This window comes from Pimephales promelas, chromosome 24 (genome assembly GCF_988280905.1).
Source record: "Pimephales promelas chromosome 24, fPimPro1.hap1.1, whole genome shotgun sequence".
Taxonomy (NCBI): Eukaryota; Metazoa; Chordata; class Actinopteri; order Cypriniformes; family Leuciscidae; genus Pimephales; species Pimephales promelas.
Genome location: NC_142792.1, coordinates 6,784,371 through 6,802,195, shown reverse-complemented (window position 1 = coordinate 6,802,195; position 17,825 = coordinate 6,784,371). Strand labels below are relative to the sequence as shown.

The 17,825-nt window shown below is 38.2% G+C and overlaps 1 protein-coding gene across 1 annotated transcript; it reads left to right on the top strand.

The window, feature by feature from the left end:
- Window positions 1-857: 857 nt before the first annotated feature.
- Window positions 858-15,349, top strand: tspan12 (tetraspanin 12). The gene is made up of 8 exons (XM_039667971.2): window positions 858-1,345; window positions 2,021-2,152; window positions 3,286-3,368; window positions 4,587-4,722; window positions 9,913-9,978; window positions 11,261-11,368; window positions 11,943-12,086; window positions 14,029-15,349. Exons 2-8 carry the CDS (start codon window positions 2,087-2,089, stop codon window positions 14,326-14,328), a joined length of 903 nt encoding a protein of 300 aa, XP_039523905.2. The 5' UTR covers window positions 858-1,345; window positions 2,021-2,086; the 3' UTR covers window positions 14,329-15,349.
- Window positions 15,350-17,825: the final 2,476 nt, after the last annotated feature.

The following is a 17,825-nucleotide window of genomic DNA, read 5'->3' as shown; positions in this document are numbered from 1 at the left end:
AGAGAATTAAATGAGGGAGTCTTTTATTTCTGCAAGCAAAACGACTTCAAGGAATCACTTTAATTCTGAACAACAACTCACAACTCAACTGCTTTTGTAAATTAATATTTGCCTGTGTAACATACTTGTAGCCTTTATGACCAGGACAGCTGCAGCACAGTAAAATTAATCAACACACATTCCCATAACAGCAGATTGAGTCTCTCTCAAGACAATAATACGCCCATCACATGTGACCTCTTCACCCGGGCATACGATATCTCAGGGGCGGGGATCTGGATGCATGCCAAGCACTGTTGATGCATGCGATTGGGAAGCATGTAATGACCACAGAAACTGGTTAAGCAGGTAGCGATGGCTAATAATATGAAAATGAGTGGGCACGGAAGTTGACCCTAAAACTGGTCAGATACGACGTATATACATATACTTGTACATGTACAAGTGTCTCCAATATAAGACAAAGACATGCAGGGATTTGTTTCCTTCTCAGATACTCTGTCTGATCACCACAAAGAACAAAAGATTTATTTATTTGAAATGGCATAACTATGAGATCAATTAATTATTATTTTTTTCTTATACTTAGCCTAGTTGTTTCTACTTAACTGGGAAATAAATAGCTGATTATCATGTTCAATAGTTACTTGAATAGCTTCTTGAAGCAACAACTGGAAGTCTGAGGTAAAAAAATAAAGATATCTGAACAACATAGAATTCGTGGCAAACAAGTTGAATTTACTACTGCTATAATTCTGTATACCATTTAAATAAAGAAATAAAAAATGTTAAATAGGCTTGCCATAATCGGAATAACCCAGAGTTTGTCTTTAGGACCCGGAGGCACCAATGCTCCGGATGACACTCAGCGCGTTTGGAGTGAAAGTCTCTTAACATGCAGAAGTTAAACACTTGTGGAAAGAAGAGGTGCACACAGCTGGTCCTGAATGGAGCATACAACGCCTGGAATGACAGTGACAGTGAATGGATCGCAGCGAACACGCCCGACTGTTGCGCGCAGCTCCGATATCAAGATGACTTTACATTGCAGGCGCAACTAAGTTTGAGGAGTTTCCTACAACTTCATGCTGGACAGAATATAAAGGGGTTGTCAGTGCAATACTTTTCAAACTTCTTTTTCTTGTTCTCTTTTGGAAACTTTTTCTTTCTTTTTTTTATTTTTGTTGTGGAAAAGTTAATTTAAACACCATCCAAGAAGAGAAAGTTGCAACCTGCAGGTCTTTTGAAAATCACAAGTTGCTTTTTAAACCTCGCACGGATATTTACAACATTATATCAAGACATTCTGGATGCGCACTGAACACGCACAAGGACTTATGACATGGTAGGATTTCAAAAACCATAAAAACACTTTAAATGGACTAAGATTATTTACTGGTTCCCCAGCCTGTCCAAAGTGGTCTTCAGAATCAGAAAAAGTTTTATTGTCAAGTATGTTTGCATATATAAAGAATTTGTTTCTTGACTGGATAAGCTTCCAGTAAACAGAGACAACACAGTGCACAGATAATAATAATAATAATAAAAAAAATGAAGATATGTGGATAAGACATACAATAGACAAATCTGTATGTGCAGGTGTGCCATATACAGATAAAATAGAGTGTAATTAACAAGGAATGGAATAAAAAGTGGTCAAATATTGTCAAATAAATATAAGGGATATTGCATTTAGTTATCCTTGCACAGTGGGGATAACTTTTAACTGTTTGTGCTGTAGATTGCCTGGGGGAAGAAACTTTTATTTAGTGGTAGGTGGTCTCCCCACCTGGCCAGCTGGCCTTGGGTGGCTAGTGGCCTTAGGTGGTTTGAGACGGTCTCCCAGTATGATCAAACTCAAATCAGGTTGATGAGGAGGCCCAAACCCATTCTCAACCAACCACGAGCCCATGAGACCAACAAAGACCAGCAACCAACTTAGAGTGGTTTCTGCAGCATATGTTCATCTTATCATCTCAAGTAAGCTGTATGTGACTGTTAATTGTTGTTTTCTCCTCAGTGGTTATGGTGCCTTGGTGGCAGAAGTTAAAATGAGGTCTTTTGGCGAGCAGTTGGTGTGCTTAGAATGGCCCGGGAGGATTCGGTGAAATGTCTGCGCTGTCTGCTCTACGCGCTCAACTTTCTCTTCTGGGTAAGACGAGTCCAAGTCGGAGCAGGTGGCCGAGCGAGCGCTCACGTTACATGGCACAGTGCTGCTGTGCGCTCTCCAAGACGCCAACACACGCGCAATCTGTGTTCCCTCCCTCCCCATCCTATGTTATCTTTATGTAGAGGACAGCCTGAATCCCAGCTATGCTCCAATGGCACACAGCTCACATTCTGCTGCGGCCGCTATTTTTAGGGAATTAAATGTGATAAGCACCAGGGTGTGTTTTTAGACCAAGAATGCCTGCGTAGGGCAAACTAAACCCATGTCACTAATATTGCTGCACGTCAAACATAGCACGGTACCTAAATAGGTTTCCAAGCCAACCATGGACACAAACATACCCCAAAGACAACTAAAATGGATGAATTTTACTGCATTGCATAATCAAACCAAGTGGCATCTGTAAGAAAATTGTGCCAGACTGTCTCTCAGAACTACAATTTCACTTTTTTTGAGCCAATTTTATGATTACCAGCTGACCCAAAGGCTGTATATCCAGTCAGTGTAGATCATGGTGTCCCACTAACATTTGGCAACCAGAAAGTGTCTAAATACTTTTTATTCTAAGAATATAAAAAAAAATCTGAAAATATTAAATAATAAAGTATATATACAGTATATATATATATATATATATATATATATATATATATATATATATATATATACCGTAGAAATAAACATATAATAAATCATTTTACCAAAAGTGGTTTGTTTTTATCAAACCATACATTTTAAGGTATTTATTTATCTGGCAAAAAGGCAAATAACAGCTACATGTTTTATTTTATACAACATAATCAGTTATTAATTAATATTTTGTTAGTGCTCTCTTGATTTTGCATGCGTTATCATTTCTTTGTCCGACAGCCTAGCCAAAAACTTTTATCTGCACAATTTGGCATGTTTCATTGCATTATCACAAATAAAAACAATTTACTTCAAGCACACCTGCGCAATATGCTTACACTATCGTTAACACTTTTTAAATAATATTTAGATAAAGGATGTCAATTTTCATATAGGCTTTGACTACAAACTGCTGTAAATGATATCTTCAAAAATGCATGTTTAAGTGTGGCTTAAGTCCTGTGTTTTCTTCTAATTTTTCCAAGCTTATGGCCCTGTGTGTGCTGGGAGTGTCCGCCTGCCTCAGGGATCACCTGAACAATGTACTCACCTTAACCGCAGACACCAGGTGAGAGGCAGCGGATGGACAGGTGTGAGCCGTAAAATCCTTTCATTTGGGGCAGCGGTCCATGTAAAGGTCTAATTTACTGTTTTCCAACTTTTCAGCCGGTCTGGATCAAATTGCCTCAAGCTTATATAGTAATTACAAGCATGAATGAGGTGTGCAGTTCTGGAGATGAAATCAGATAAATGCATTAAGTTATCAGTGGAGACAGAAACTGGGTTGAGAACCATTCATTTGTGTATGTGAATGTTTTTTTTTTTAAATCATATCAAGCATTAAAGGAAAACTGCATGAAAAATCCCATAAGAAGCAATATTATCCTGGAGGCGAGTGATTCGTAATTAGGGTTGACAAAAAGCAATTTATCACCAAGATGTGTATTATAATTACTGAGCCCTCTGTGGGCCACATCATGACATGAATGGGAATCAACAGAGAGAAAATTGTTAAAACCTGATTGTACACAACAAATAGGTTTACCAGAGATGCGTTGCAGTAACATGCTGAGTCGGCCCTCCTATGATGGTGGTAAAAATCTCATCTCTGCAGATCGAAACTTAATGGCATATCAACTAGAATAGAACGTTTCAGACTTGTACGCATTTGTGTGTGATCTTTAGTTAGATATTTACCTCAGGACATGTTCAGCTTAATCAAGAGCCTTAGCATAATTTTAATTACGTTAATTTTCATTAAAGCAAAAATAGGTTATGGGGTATGGAAGCTTGTTTCCGCCACTGGATAAAAAAAAAAATCATAATAATTGCGACTTTTTATCTCACAATTGCGAGATATGAAGTCAGAATTGTGAGATATAAAGTCAGAATTTTTAGTTGAAAATGGTGTCATGTAAACAGCCCCTAAAATCATGTTTACATGCAACTTGTGGCTATATTATTGAAATAGTATTTTAATGTTTACAAAAGCTGAGCTTAAAGTATTCAGAATCTGGAATATTCTGTAGCTTGTCCATGCCTTTTTTAGTGAAAACATTGTTGCATCTCAGAAAACTGGTGCAAAAGAGAGCCAAACAGAAGTAGAGACAGGAAGAGCAAGAGAGTTTGCATTCCTACAGAGTATAATCACTGTTTATTTGCAACTGGTGTATTACTCATATATGCTGCCCTATGAGAGAAGGAAGAGGCAAGTGAGCAGGATGGATGGATAAATAAACAAAAAGCCTGCCAAGAAATGACTCTTCCTCTCTCTCTTCTCCTCAAGACTGGAGGAGGCAGCCGTTCTCACATACTCCCCCGTCGTCCATCCTGTCGTCATCGCCGTGTGCTGTTTTCTCATCATCGTGGCCATGGTGGGCTACTGCGGCACGCTCAAGTGCAGTCTGCTCCTACTGTCCTGGGTAAGTAGAACTGGGAAGGGAACAAAACAAAAGACCAGCACAGCAGGAACATTGTGTGGTTTGGAATGTGTGTGGTTTTGTGTACCGAGAATATTTTAAGTTTAGCTGGCACTGACGTTGCTGACCCCAAACACCCTCGAACCAGATACAAACAAGTCTTGCTTTCTTTATCCACACATCTCCGCAGAGACCACTGTGTCTTCACTTCACACACTAGAGGGGAGTAGAGAGAGATATCACATCCTCAGCCACCCTGAACCCATTTTACTTCTGTAATGCGATGCATTTCCATCTGCCTACTACTTGATTAAGTAGTCGAACAAGATTTGGGCCAAGTAATATGTCTGAATTCATAGTATTCATGAAACTGGCGGAAAGTACACGGATGACCTAATACTTCTGGCGAGAATTTGAAGTGTGCATTTGATGGACACTTTACTATCCCACGAGTCCACGGAAGAGGATTAGTAATAGAGGCGAAGAGATGATGCCGAAGGTCACATGACAGTGATAATATGGCGGATGTAGTACTTTAAACATACTTTTTTAACAGTCACGAACAAATGTATTCATATTCAAGACATGTGTCATGTCATGGTTATGAAGGTCTTATGCACACCCCTTCAAGTAAAGTGTTATCCAATGGGTATTCATCCACAATAAGCTGATCAACATGCATTGAGGATGATAATAAGCAAAAAATCAAAAACTAACGTCAGTTTGCCATGATCTTTTATGATGTAGCAAAATCCCTGCAGGCAGAAAATGTCACGTTAACAAATAACATCACAGCATAACATCTAATCAAATACTGATGAATGCCCTCACAGTAAGTCCCAACCAATATTGTTTTTCACTTGGAAGTATGTTTTATTATAGACCATTTTGCAAGATGTAAACAACACTGGTCCAGAAGCACTTCCTGTTTCAGTTTTTTAATAAAAGCTGGGATAAAATACAACCAACAGAACATATAAAACTGAATCAAAAAGTTATACAAACATAAGATGTTTTCTTTACATGTGAAATAAAGAAAACAGTTACAAACTGAAACAGGAAGTGCTTCTGGACCAGTGTTGTTTACATCTTGCAAAATGGTCTATAGAAGTTATATGCATTGTGAATGGAGTTTCATGTTGTTTTTGACTCTCAGCTACAGATATTTGTGTTCAAATCTAGCATGGCACATTATAGCCACAGGAAGTCAATTCTTACCTCATAACTACACTGGGATACTAGAAGGCAATATCTTTATATTAGATGTCATGGTGCACCCTGTGTCTAGCTATCCGTATCATCAGAACGTGTGTTTCAGATGATAATAACCTCCTCTGACACTGGTAGAAACTCGCTCTATAGGTTATGGAGGTCGTAAAGCTCTTGCGACTCTGGTACAAAGAGTTAGACAGGAGTAATGTATGAGCACTGCACTTCTCTCAGCATGACAGACTGTCAAGGAGGGCCAAATAAAGGCCACATAGTTATATCCATTGTGAGAGATTTTTGTGTTTTTTAGACAGATGTGTTCGTGACATTGTGACTTCTGAAATGGCAAGATCTTGACAGGCTGTTAGCACATATAACATGATTTGGGGAGGAAGGAAAATCCACCCTCTATCTGACCCTCAGAATTACTTTTTCTACTTTAAAGACACAGTCCACCCAAAAATAAAAAAAACTGTGTTGTTGCAAAAACATTTGATGTCGAAACGCAAAGAAAGATATTTAACAAAGTATCCAGACTGTTCCTTTTCCCTTCAGTGACAGTAACATTTATGCAATTTAATTGTTTAATTTAATATATATATATATATATATATATATATATATATATATATATTAAAGAAGAAATATTGATGAAAAAAAGACATTTTGACAATGTTCAAGATGCTTACTGCTCATGCAGTGAATTAAATGTATTTTTAATTTGTTTTAAAATAAAAACATTTAACTAATAATATTAATAATATTTAATAAAAAAAAAAAATCTATCAAATCTAAACCAAAATATAACATACTGAAAACATTTTTCACTTGAGGTCTTAGACTTTTTCAACCCCTCTGCAATTTTAATCTGAAATCTTGACGGTAAATAAGAAACATTCATGTTTGTTATTTCTAAGCGACCATTTTCCAGCTTCTATGAACATGTTGGACTGTTTGATTTCAAAAGAGCGAGGATAATTCTGTTTTCTATGCAATCGCCCCTTTGAAAGGCTCTCATTGTGTAACATTTAAAAGGTCAGCAAATCTATTTTATGATGATGAATTGACAAAATCCCAGCATGAAGGGGGGAGGAGAGAGTAAGCAGAGGGCTGTTTTGTGGCTTACAGTCCCAGGTGTGCGGCGGCGGGCGAGAGGGTGGGGTCCCGTCTGCTGACCCAGACTGAGGACTTGTTTTCTGGGACTCCTTTGCCCATCTCTCCCCCTCCTCCTCCTCTCTCTGGGTCTCCATTCATCTCCTGAGGAGCCTTTCTCCTCTCCTCTCTGCCCCAGTGGGCTTGTGTTACCCAGAGGCTCAGCGACAAACAATATTATCTGGCTGTGATACAATAGGTAAACCAATCCAGGAGGAGAGTGGGAAGACATGAAGAGAGGAGAGGCACTTGGGTTACGTGGTCGCCCTATTCACCAGCCGCCCTCTCACTGAGTGCTGCGACCTGGCCGGACACACACATGCACATTAACTCTCACACTCTCACACACTCTTTGTCCTGTCAGAGCAAAAGAGAGGAGGCAGCAATAGAGATCAGGAGAGCAGATAGGAGTTCATATTGAACGGTGAAATTGATTAAAAATTTCTAAGAATTTTCATGAATGAATGGGCTATATGCACGCATAAATTCCGCATTTGACGCAAGGATGCTCGTCCATTTCCGGTTGTGGAGATTAAAGCGGAGGAAAACCGAGGAAAACGGGATTATGGCAGAGTCTTCAAAATTTACTGTCCTCCAGTCTTTGAAATGAAACGTACATACGTTTAGATGTAATTTTATATATAGTTATATTTATTTAATATAATTTTAAAAAAGAAGCATAAACACAACGAGGGGTGTCTGTTTTATCTGTTTTTGTGACTAACGTTTCATTAGTATAACCATGGAGTATAAAATTCAATATAAATTCTCGGTATTGCATTGGACTCTACGATCGGCGGAAGTTATCTAGCATCCCTAATGCTTCACCGGAAATACCGCCGTGCATAGAGCCCATTGCTTTTTAATTGGAAATGTGTCTGTTGACATTTTTAATGTGATGAACTCTTTATGTGAAAATCAAAAAAGATCTACTGAGAGACTCTCTTCCATTCAATGGCATATGAAATGAATGCTTATAGTCCAGCCAATCAGAATGGAGTATTCAGACAGACCATGGTATAATAAAATGTATGTGTTATAACATTACTATTGGTTTTAATGCTACCAAATAATAATAGCACTTGGGATGAATTTGAATGCTGGAGAATTTAAATGTGTAGATTCAGCCATCACGTCTGTTATAGAAGATGTAGACAGAAATTTATTTTAAAAGAGATCAAAATGTGAAAATATTTAGAGGCTTTGTTCACCACAGACCTTATTTCAGGAGATTTAGCAAAAACCCATTGAAAAAACCCATTGACTTTAGGGCAAGGGAACCGGAAGTGCTAAAATGCTAACTCACTTCCGCTTTTTGGCCTACAAAGTGACATCGTAATAGCATCCATAACAGACTCTCATTCTGACTAGAATCTGAGTATGACGACGTCAGGCTACTATGAATCCCTAATCACTTAAAAAAAAACGAATAGCATATCTTTCCTCGATAAGACACACAATTTGAGACATCCATCGTGTCCATAGCATTGTTTGTTCAAATTTCTAACTATACCCAAAAGCACCAGTTTAATGACATTAACACTAGCCATCTGTCAAAACATATATGATACGACTTAATACTAGACTCTAGATGCATCTAACTCTCATTCTGTTTGCATGACTAAGTAAAAAAGGGGGTGTTAATCGTTCCGGTCAAAAGGAAATCCATCCATTTCACAGTGTCCTGTTTTCTGTAACAGTACTTGCCAAAAATGTGTGAGTGTGAAAGAGGAAGAGTAAAACTCTCAACAAATCAATAAACCGAGAGGTCGCTGAGAGAATGTAACCCTGAGAACCTCTCTTACCCTGAGAAAAATGTGTATGTTTGCAGATGAGCCAGCTTGTTGGGAACTTCCAGGGGTTACAAGTTCACAATGGACATATTTGAAGGGCAGATATTAGCAGGGAAGGCTGTGTAGAGAAAAAGACGGTTGCGTTTTTTTTTTTTTTTTTGTGGTAAGCGTCTAACAAACTAGCTGAAATGCTAACACAGGCATAGAATTGTCACAAATATTTAGATTCTCCCAAATAAACAAGCTGTCAGACGGGGTCTGCTCTGAATGTGGCTCCTAACACTGTCATTCGTCTTGATTATCTCTCTCAAAGTGTGTGTTCAACCGAGGGGAACTATGTACGTTAAATAGATTTTGAGAAAGACAGAGTGTCTTTGTCTTCAGGAAGGGAGGAGATGAGATGGATGTGTTAGTTTGCCCTAAATACAAAAATCTGTGCTTGTGCGAATGCAAAAAACTTGGGAACTTTGAAATATTATCTTTTCTTCCATCCACCCTAGCATATTGAGCATACTGCATACTACTATTTTAATATTGGAGACATTAATAAATAAACAATTCAACTAGTATTATGCTACATTGTAATCGCATGTTATCGTTATGTTTCATATATAAGTCAGACATCCAATTATCAACTTAAAAAAAAAAATGTGTGTACATATATACACACATTTATTTTATTTTTTTTCAAAGTTGATAATTGGATTTCACTTGCAATTGGGTGGATTGTATAATGGCTCTCTTAAATTTTCATATTTTGCATAGTATACATCCTGCATACTGCAAAAAATAGCATGACTACTATGCTATTCACAACGCAGCCTGTCACAATTGCTCGAAACTCCCGAGAGAAGACCTGAGAGACAAAACAGACCTCAGAATCCAGATCCGAACATTCATGAACAAGCACACACACTTTGCCCTCATTTCTCTATGTCTGATTATCAACACCTTCCTTCTGGCCTATTGTTTCAGAAGATATTTTTAACCAAACCTTTTCTTTTTGTGTGTGTGTGTGTGTGTGTGTGTGCATTCCCAGTATTTTGGCAGTCTGATGGTGATATTCTGCGTAGAGCTGGCCAGCGGAGTGTGGACGTATGATGAGGTGCGTGGTGCTATGAATAAACAGAAATGCCAACTCTCTTCCCTCTCTCACGTCAACAACACGGCCGCCACATGGCCGTTCCCAGGAGAAAAAGGAATGAGGATCTGATTTCTGAACCGCCTGCTTACGGTCTAATCTTAACTATTATGACTTCAAAAGGCCGACTCAAGCAGACTTCCTTCTGGGGAGTTAATAAGCAGAGTGTTTTCGTGTGCGGGTTGAGGATGGAGTCGCCTATGTAAATGCTCTAGTTGGCTCTTGAAGCCAGATTAGCATCAGGCTTTACAGAAACCTGTCCTGGATCTGTGCAGACTAAAAGATTTGATCAGCAAGGGGAAAGGGATTGCAGGTAGCATCTGCTTCTGTTAGCCCAAGGATACGAAAGATAAGGCGCACCTCGAAGGGGAAGATATCGCTCACACCTGGCCTTAATCTAGCTTCTCTCACTCAGACATACACAGCTTCTGCTTCAGGATATGCTCTTATCACAAACCCCAAAACCTTTGCTGGGTTTGATGGTCCTATTGTGCTGTTGTGGCCTAATGGGACCCCTGTGGGCGTAAGGGCAATGAGTCTGTTTATTCTGCTGCACCTGGCCTGGTTACATGTTATCAGTTGTATCAACAGTGCAGCCACTCCAACTTTCTTCAGCTTAAAGTCAACATGAAATAGCATTCGCAACCCAATTTATTTCCAAAATGTGTATTTCAGAGTGAAACTGGTTATTGAGAAAAAAAAAAACCAACTCAATTTTATAAATTAGAATTGGATTGTGAAAAGTGGCCACCCCAATGGCACCCATCCATTCATTCATCCTTAAATTTTATATATCTATGCAAGTTTATGCACAAAACAGTATTTTTAGTCTCTTTTTAGTATTCGTATAGTCATTTCATGTTGACTTCTATTTATCCTGCTTTAGCAAGTTAAATAAGAGATGACAATCCTAACCTCCGGCCATTGTGGGTACTTATCATTTCCCCATCAAATTAGACAGAGAAGTCTCATGAGGACTAAATTGCAAAATGCCAACTACTATATAAACAACAGATGCATGCACTTGTAAATAGGGTATTTCATAGCTAGCCAATAAATTGGTCACAAGAGAGCCTAAAATTGGATGTGTGGGCGTGTGGATGGTCCTTTAAACTGCCTGGAAAAGGTTTTTGTTATTTAGAAAACGTCTTTAATAACAGTGTAGGGAAATTATATTATGTGATTACAAAATCACAGGGGCTTCATGAACATTTCTCCATAACTCCCCCTCTCTCTCTTTCTTCAGCCAATGGTACAGAGGTCTGATATGATAAGTCTAAAGTCACGCATGCCTCACTTTGGCCTGCAGCGCTACCAGTGGCTCACGCATGCCTGGAACTCTTTACAGACTGAGGTGAGAGGTCAAAATCATCACCAGTATTACACCTCATCCAACACCTACTGCATGTAACCGACAAGTTGGTGTCAAATAATTGTATTGGTGTCACTGAAAGCAAAAATGCTGAGTGAACCCAAGCAGTCAATCAGACCACATTTGATGTTTAAAGCGGTCCTGTTATGTTTTTATTTAATTTTTTACTTTTTCAACTTTCTTTAGAGTGTAATTGCTGTTTGAACGTGAAAAAGGTTTGCAAAGTTATTCTCTAAGGATGTTTCTGAACTACCTTTTCTTCCCATTTAAATAATTCTCGCCCAAGGCATACACACACAAAAAAAAAAAAAAAAAAATGGGATAAGGCCTAGTTGAGTTGCATTTGTAGTTTGTTGAAAAGTTGCGGGAGGGACTTCATAGAGACCAGAACTAAGGGAGGAGAGGTGCAGCAATGATGTAAAATATGAGAAAAAATATAAAATGAAAACCTATATGCATGGAATACACAGGTCAATATACGTATGTATACATCAAAAATAGTTCCTTTCACTGAGCGTAGCATGAAAATGTGCTAACTTTCACACCTGCCTTACAGTTGAAGTGTTGTGGAGTGATCTACTTCACTGACTGGCTGGAAATGACAGAGATGGAGTGGCCACCTGACTCCTGCTGCTCAAATCAATATCCAGGGTGCGCCCGAAACGCCCACTACCATGACCTCAGTGACCTTTACCAGGAGGTGAGCTTATTTTTGATATTGATTCAACATCTGGAAATTATAAACATACTCACAAGACGGGTCTTCTTACAAGTAGTCCAATGGCATGTCATGGCATGTCTCAAGCTATGATGCAACAGCTGAAGATGTTCGTCTGCATTTGTACATAGACAAACAATTTAAAAATATTGTCATGTCTAACCTGGATTGATAACTTAATATGAAAACAAAAAGAATGCAATATTGACTTCTAAAAGCCACTTTTTGTGATGCCTATTCAATGATTTACTCATCTGTCACAATAGTGTAATCTCATTTTAATTTGGGGGCTTAGCAAATATTGATATGTGGAATAGCATGCGATTAATTTGATTAAAGAAGTAAATTGATTGACAGCCCTAATTAAAACGTGACTATGTAAAAATGAGGCGAGACAGCGGAGAGATTCACTTTCCCGCTGAGCGTGAGTTTAATCAAGCTGTATTGCCAGTGAGTGTTATGAGCGACTCCAGCAGTGCAATTAAAATCAGTCACGTAGCTCAGACACACACCTGTGTGTGGAGTCCTAAAACAAAAGCTCGAGGACAAACACAACACAGTGTCTCATCCAGCACCCTGCTTCTCAGATGCCCTTCCTGTGACACTCCTTTCCCACACAACTGATAAGTCTTTTAAGGTTTTGATAAATGTTTAAAAATCTTTGTAGGTTTATAGGATAAAGTACGTTTTTATTCTTATAGACAGAGATAGATATAATAATAGATGGCTGGCTGGCTGGCAGATAGATAAATAGATAGATAGATAGAGGTAGGTAGAACGATATATAGAGAGAGCAAAAGATAAAACAATAGAGTTATAGACAGAATGACGGACATTATAGACACATGACATTGTTTGTGGTAAAACAGCCAGCAGAGCCCAGCCTTTCAAACAGGTCCCACAGCAGAGAGTGAAAGCAGGGCTTTGTTTAATAAGATGGGAACATTGATTACTGTATTGGGAGAGTTAGGAGTGAAAGACTGAGGGTGTGGAGCGAGTCTGATCCTCACACACTTCCTGTCTCTCTTTCTGAGTGGATGACAGAGGAATAACTCCACACAGTATAAATCCCTCACTAACAGGAAATAGTTTACCTGCTCTTCCACACTTTAGCATTGGAAATACCCCAAAACAGGCAGACTCACACGCGAGCGGATGAACGGGTCGCATTGCTCACATATTAGTGTGGCAGCTGTTTTTACATGAAAACAAACTGTTAAAGCAGAAGTGTGATTTTGTTTCTGTTACTTTCTCACATCACAGTTAATGTGAAGAGACAACAGTGATCTATTAGAAGGCTTTTTTCCACATTGTTTTTTTGACTGGAATTCTGAATATTGAAACAAGAAAAATGGCAAGAAAAATGTAAATGGACACTTGATTTTATATATTAGGAATTGTTTGGATTGTGAAAAGTGGCCATGATGTCATAAGGTAGCTAATGCTAATTTGCTAAAATAATTTTTAGCCACCTGGCTATTGGTAAAGTAAGAATTATCAGATGATATCAGGCAAGAAAGTATTTTCAAAATTTTATTTAGAATTATGTTATTAGAGCTGCATTAAACCAGGAAAAAAATGATTAAAAATGTATAGGCCAAGATAGGAAGCTAATTAAAGAATAAGTAAAATAAAATAAATAAAATTAGAAATAAAATAATAAATACATAAAAACTAAAAAAAACAACTGTTGATTGTTAAAAACTAAAAACTATTGAAAAAGTTGATAAAACTTCCACCAATTACAGATTAAAGTCAATGACACCCAATTTCCCAACCTTTAGTTTGAATATTCCAACCCAGAAACATGCATATTAATAGTCACACACACACACACACACATAATATATATATATATATATATATATATATAGTCGATTTTGATTTTATATTGACTTAACTACACTACATTTGTTTTCAACAGGGTTGTGGTCCCAAGATCTACAGTTTTATCCGGGGCACCAAGCAGTTGCAGGTGTTGAGGTTCTTGGGTGTGTCGATCGGAGTGGCCCAGATCTTAGCCATGACGTTGACTGTGACACTACTATGGGCTCTGTATTACGACCACAGACCGCCCGACCCAGCGTCCCCGGATTCTTTAATCCACACGCACAGCCCCACAGAAGACCCCCTGAAGCCCAGCCACTCACACCCACGAGCGCCTGAGGCCTGGGCCAATGCGCCCGCAAACGGACACACCCAGTTTGAGATGGAGCAGCTTTGATGGTGGTGACCCATCAGCTGCTTCGACACTGTGGAGACACTAAAGATGATGTTCCTGTCCTCTACTGACACTAAACGGATCGGACAGCAGAACTGGACCAGAAAATGGACCTTATGTGGGAGTCTAGGTGACAACATTTAGATGAGTGGTTTTATAGATAACTTAATTTACCTGTGGATAAAGCGGATTTTGTGGTCATTACATGGAAAGAAGAAGAGGATTTACTGGGTTCTTCCAAAATAAAGCCATTGCCTCTGTCTCTACAGACTTGAATTCTCCAGAGGGAGGTTTCTGGAATGAACCGTTTTTTGCATAAATCTTCCTTCCTCTCCATAGAACGGGCCACTTACACTGACCTAGTTGCGAACCACTGAATCAAGTACACACATTACGATTTTAGCCACTATTCAGACAAGAATCAGGAATCGTGAGTCATTTTTTAAGAGAATCTGCAATCTTGTCAAAATGTGGTATTCTCATTTTACCTCATGTTTGGTCAGAAAAATTCACAAATTCCTTCTTTCATTCAAGCTATGACATTTAGACACCAACTTTATTTTTCTTTACAAGCGCAAAGGTTTGTGTGTGGTACTATTTAACATTGGTATTTGAGCATTCAAATGTATTTAAAGGAAAGGACAAAACAAAAACTGCCTGCCTTGGCTTGTACACAAAAACCCAAGCTAGGTCACTGTTTTCCACTCTCTCACACTCAACACACATACACACACACATGGACAGAAGCTCGAGTCTTAATGAGATTTTTCAGATTGAATGAAAACTTTGCTCATCGTGAAGATACATTTGTGCGGATTTTCATGTCTTAATTTAACAGCGCCGTGATATGATTCACATGGACTGGTGCACTAGAGTGTTTTGGATCTCAAAAGTAGTATTCATTTTCTATGGAGAAATAGTCTGCACACACAGCTTATAAGAGGGCTACATTTTGTTGAAGGTTTGAGAAACCCGTTATGAAACTTGCATGTGAATCACAGTGCATTAAACACAGAAGATATGATGTTATTTGAAGCCAGTGTGTTTGTTCACAACATCTCAGCCATTATTTATTATGAGTGACTCAAATGAGCAATTTACGGATGTCCTTAAACCCTTCCAAAGGGTTTATTTTTTTTCCACAATAACATTTTAGGGGGGGCTAAGTTAAACAGAAATTCAATAAATTGTAAAAACATTGTTAAATGTTTAAGTAACCACAGAAATATGACAAATATTTACATTTATAAACATATTTAAAAGTATTTTTCAAAATAATATATTTTTAAAACTTGTTTAAAATAATGTCTACTAATAATTCACTCATGTCAAATCGGTCAATTGTGATTTCATGTTTTATAACGCTTTCAAATACCCATTATATTGGGCTAAACTGTAAAATATTAAAGCCAAGGCATCAAATTTAATATGAGTGGCCAAACTTTTGTCATAACACCACAAGGTCCAGTATATTTCAATATGTATCTGACAGACACATGATTCACCAATTTCATGCTTAGTAACAACCATTACGCTTCATTTTAAACAATTGAAGCATGCAAGTGTGGTTTCTTACCATGCAGTTACTTCCGGCGAATCAGGCTGATTTTCTGCAGAGCGACTTGTTTGCGAGTTTGTGCATTCCAGAGGTGTCACGCTTAAGTGCTACTGGGTGGAAACACAGGTGGAATTTTTGGCCCCTCTCTGCACTTGATGGAAGACATCCTTGGCTGAGGAGAAGCGCAGGGATTTAGCCTTGTCCTGCTTCATGAATTTTAACAGATGTAAAAAAGCAATGAATAAAACATCTCAATGGAGAGTACACAGAAAGAGTGAGGAAGTAGACACATGGAAATGACAAAAGCTATGTCTGAATGGAACACTACAATTTCTGTGTTTCACACTATATCCTTCCTACTCATTCTTTTAAACAGAATATAGGCTATAAAACACTAAACATTTCAAACAGAAGCATGCTAATGTGCCCTTCAAGTGACCTTCAACTTCTCAATGGTGCATGTTACGGCTTTGTCAGAGGCGTGTCAATTTGGAAACACTGATATATATATTACAGATGTGTATAATCTGAGATAAGTGGCTGGAATAAAGTTGTAGAAAATTGTGTTAAAGTTGGCATGAAACAGAAGTTCGTTTTGGTTTTTTTCGTGTTGCGATGGAAATCTGAGTGAAACGCCTCTCAAACAAGACAAAAATGGAAGGGCAGGACTTGATTTTTTTTTTTCATTGGGAATTGATTGAATCGTTGTCGTTTGCTATAACTGTGTCTGCTTCACTTAACCATGTATAAAGAGACAGAAATTAATATTTTTCAACAGTGAGTTAGGTTTATAATTCACAATATAATCATTTTGCACGGTTTAGGCTGATTTTGTGTTACGTTTACGACTTGAATGCGTGACGTAACAAACACCCGACTCTGAAGTACCAGTTTCATAGGTGTACTCGAGGGAAGCATTAATCTTGGCAAATTTGAGACATTCTATAAAATAGCATTAGCGTTAGCCACTAAACAAACTTCCTTGTTTCCAGTAAGGACTTCACTGTTGCACATTGGACATTCTGGCAAATAGTAAGTCATCCAAGTATACAGAAAACATCATTCACAGAGTTTACTGCAGAAATAGCATGAACAGTATACTAGTATGCTGATCCACATAACTTGTGGAGAGCTAGAAATGCTTCATCTTTCCCCCACCGCTCATTGCAAGTTCAGGATCTGATTTATGAAACAGAGAGGAGCACACAGGATTGCCGTCATACAAGCTTACAATAGACATACTGTTTCCTCTCTTGTTGCTTTCTATTCATCTCCTGAGAGATAGAGACAGACAGGGACCAAATTCATTTATGGGGAATCTTTTTATTTAAAGGAATTAAAGTATTTAAAGAGACTTGGGGGTTACACAACACCATTTTCAACTAAATACGAAGAACTTTTTATGCGTTTTGGCCGTTTAGTTACACAGCAATGGTGTTTTGCCGGCCTGAAAACGCAAACTTTTGAAATCAAGTTTATGAAAACGATACGTAAGCGTCTCTAACGTAAACGACAAAAAGGCAAATTTGTTAAAACGGAGATATCATGCATATAACGTGTTCAGTCTACAGGCACTTAGTGTTTCGTTACAAAGAGACTACTTTTGCCAACTACTGGCCTGGCATGAATAACACAGCGTGTTTAGTTGTGTTTACAGATCCTTGTGAACCGGGTTCGTTTTGACAATGTTGTCATTGGTACGTGAAAATCTTTCAGTTTTTCATCGTTGTCATGTAAATATACCCTGAAGGGATAAATAAAAAGAAAAGCCGTATATGAATAATAATTTATTGTAATCCATTTATACACTCACTGGTCATCATGTTTCTAATGCACTAAAAATGGTTCCATTAATATTTCTTGTCATCACAGACAATTATTAATTGCATATGTAACCCCTCCACTCGGGTCCCACTCAACCTCGAACCCTGGTCTCAGGCAT

Excerpts from the sequence above, each read along its gene's own strand:
- tspan12 (XM_039667971.2), top strand. The coding sequence starts at position 2,087 with ATGGCCCGGGAGGATTCGGTGAAATGTCTGCGCTGTCTGCTCTACGCG. Across the intron at positions 4,723-9,912 it reads GTCTGCTCCTACTGTCCTGG|TATTTTGGCAGTCTGATGGT; the intron begins GTAAGTAGAACT and ends GTGCATTCCCAG. Across the intron at positions 12,087-14,028 it reads TCAGTGACCTTTACCAGGAG|GGTTGTGGTCCCAAGATCTA; the intron begins GTGAGCTTATTT and ends TGTTTTCAACAG.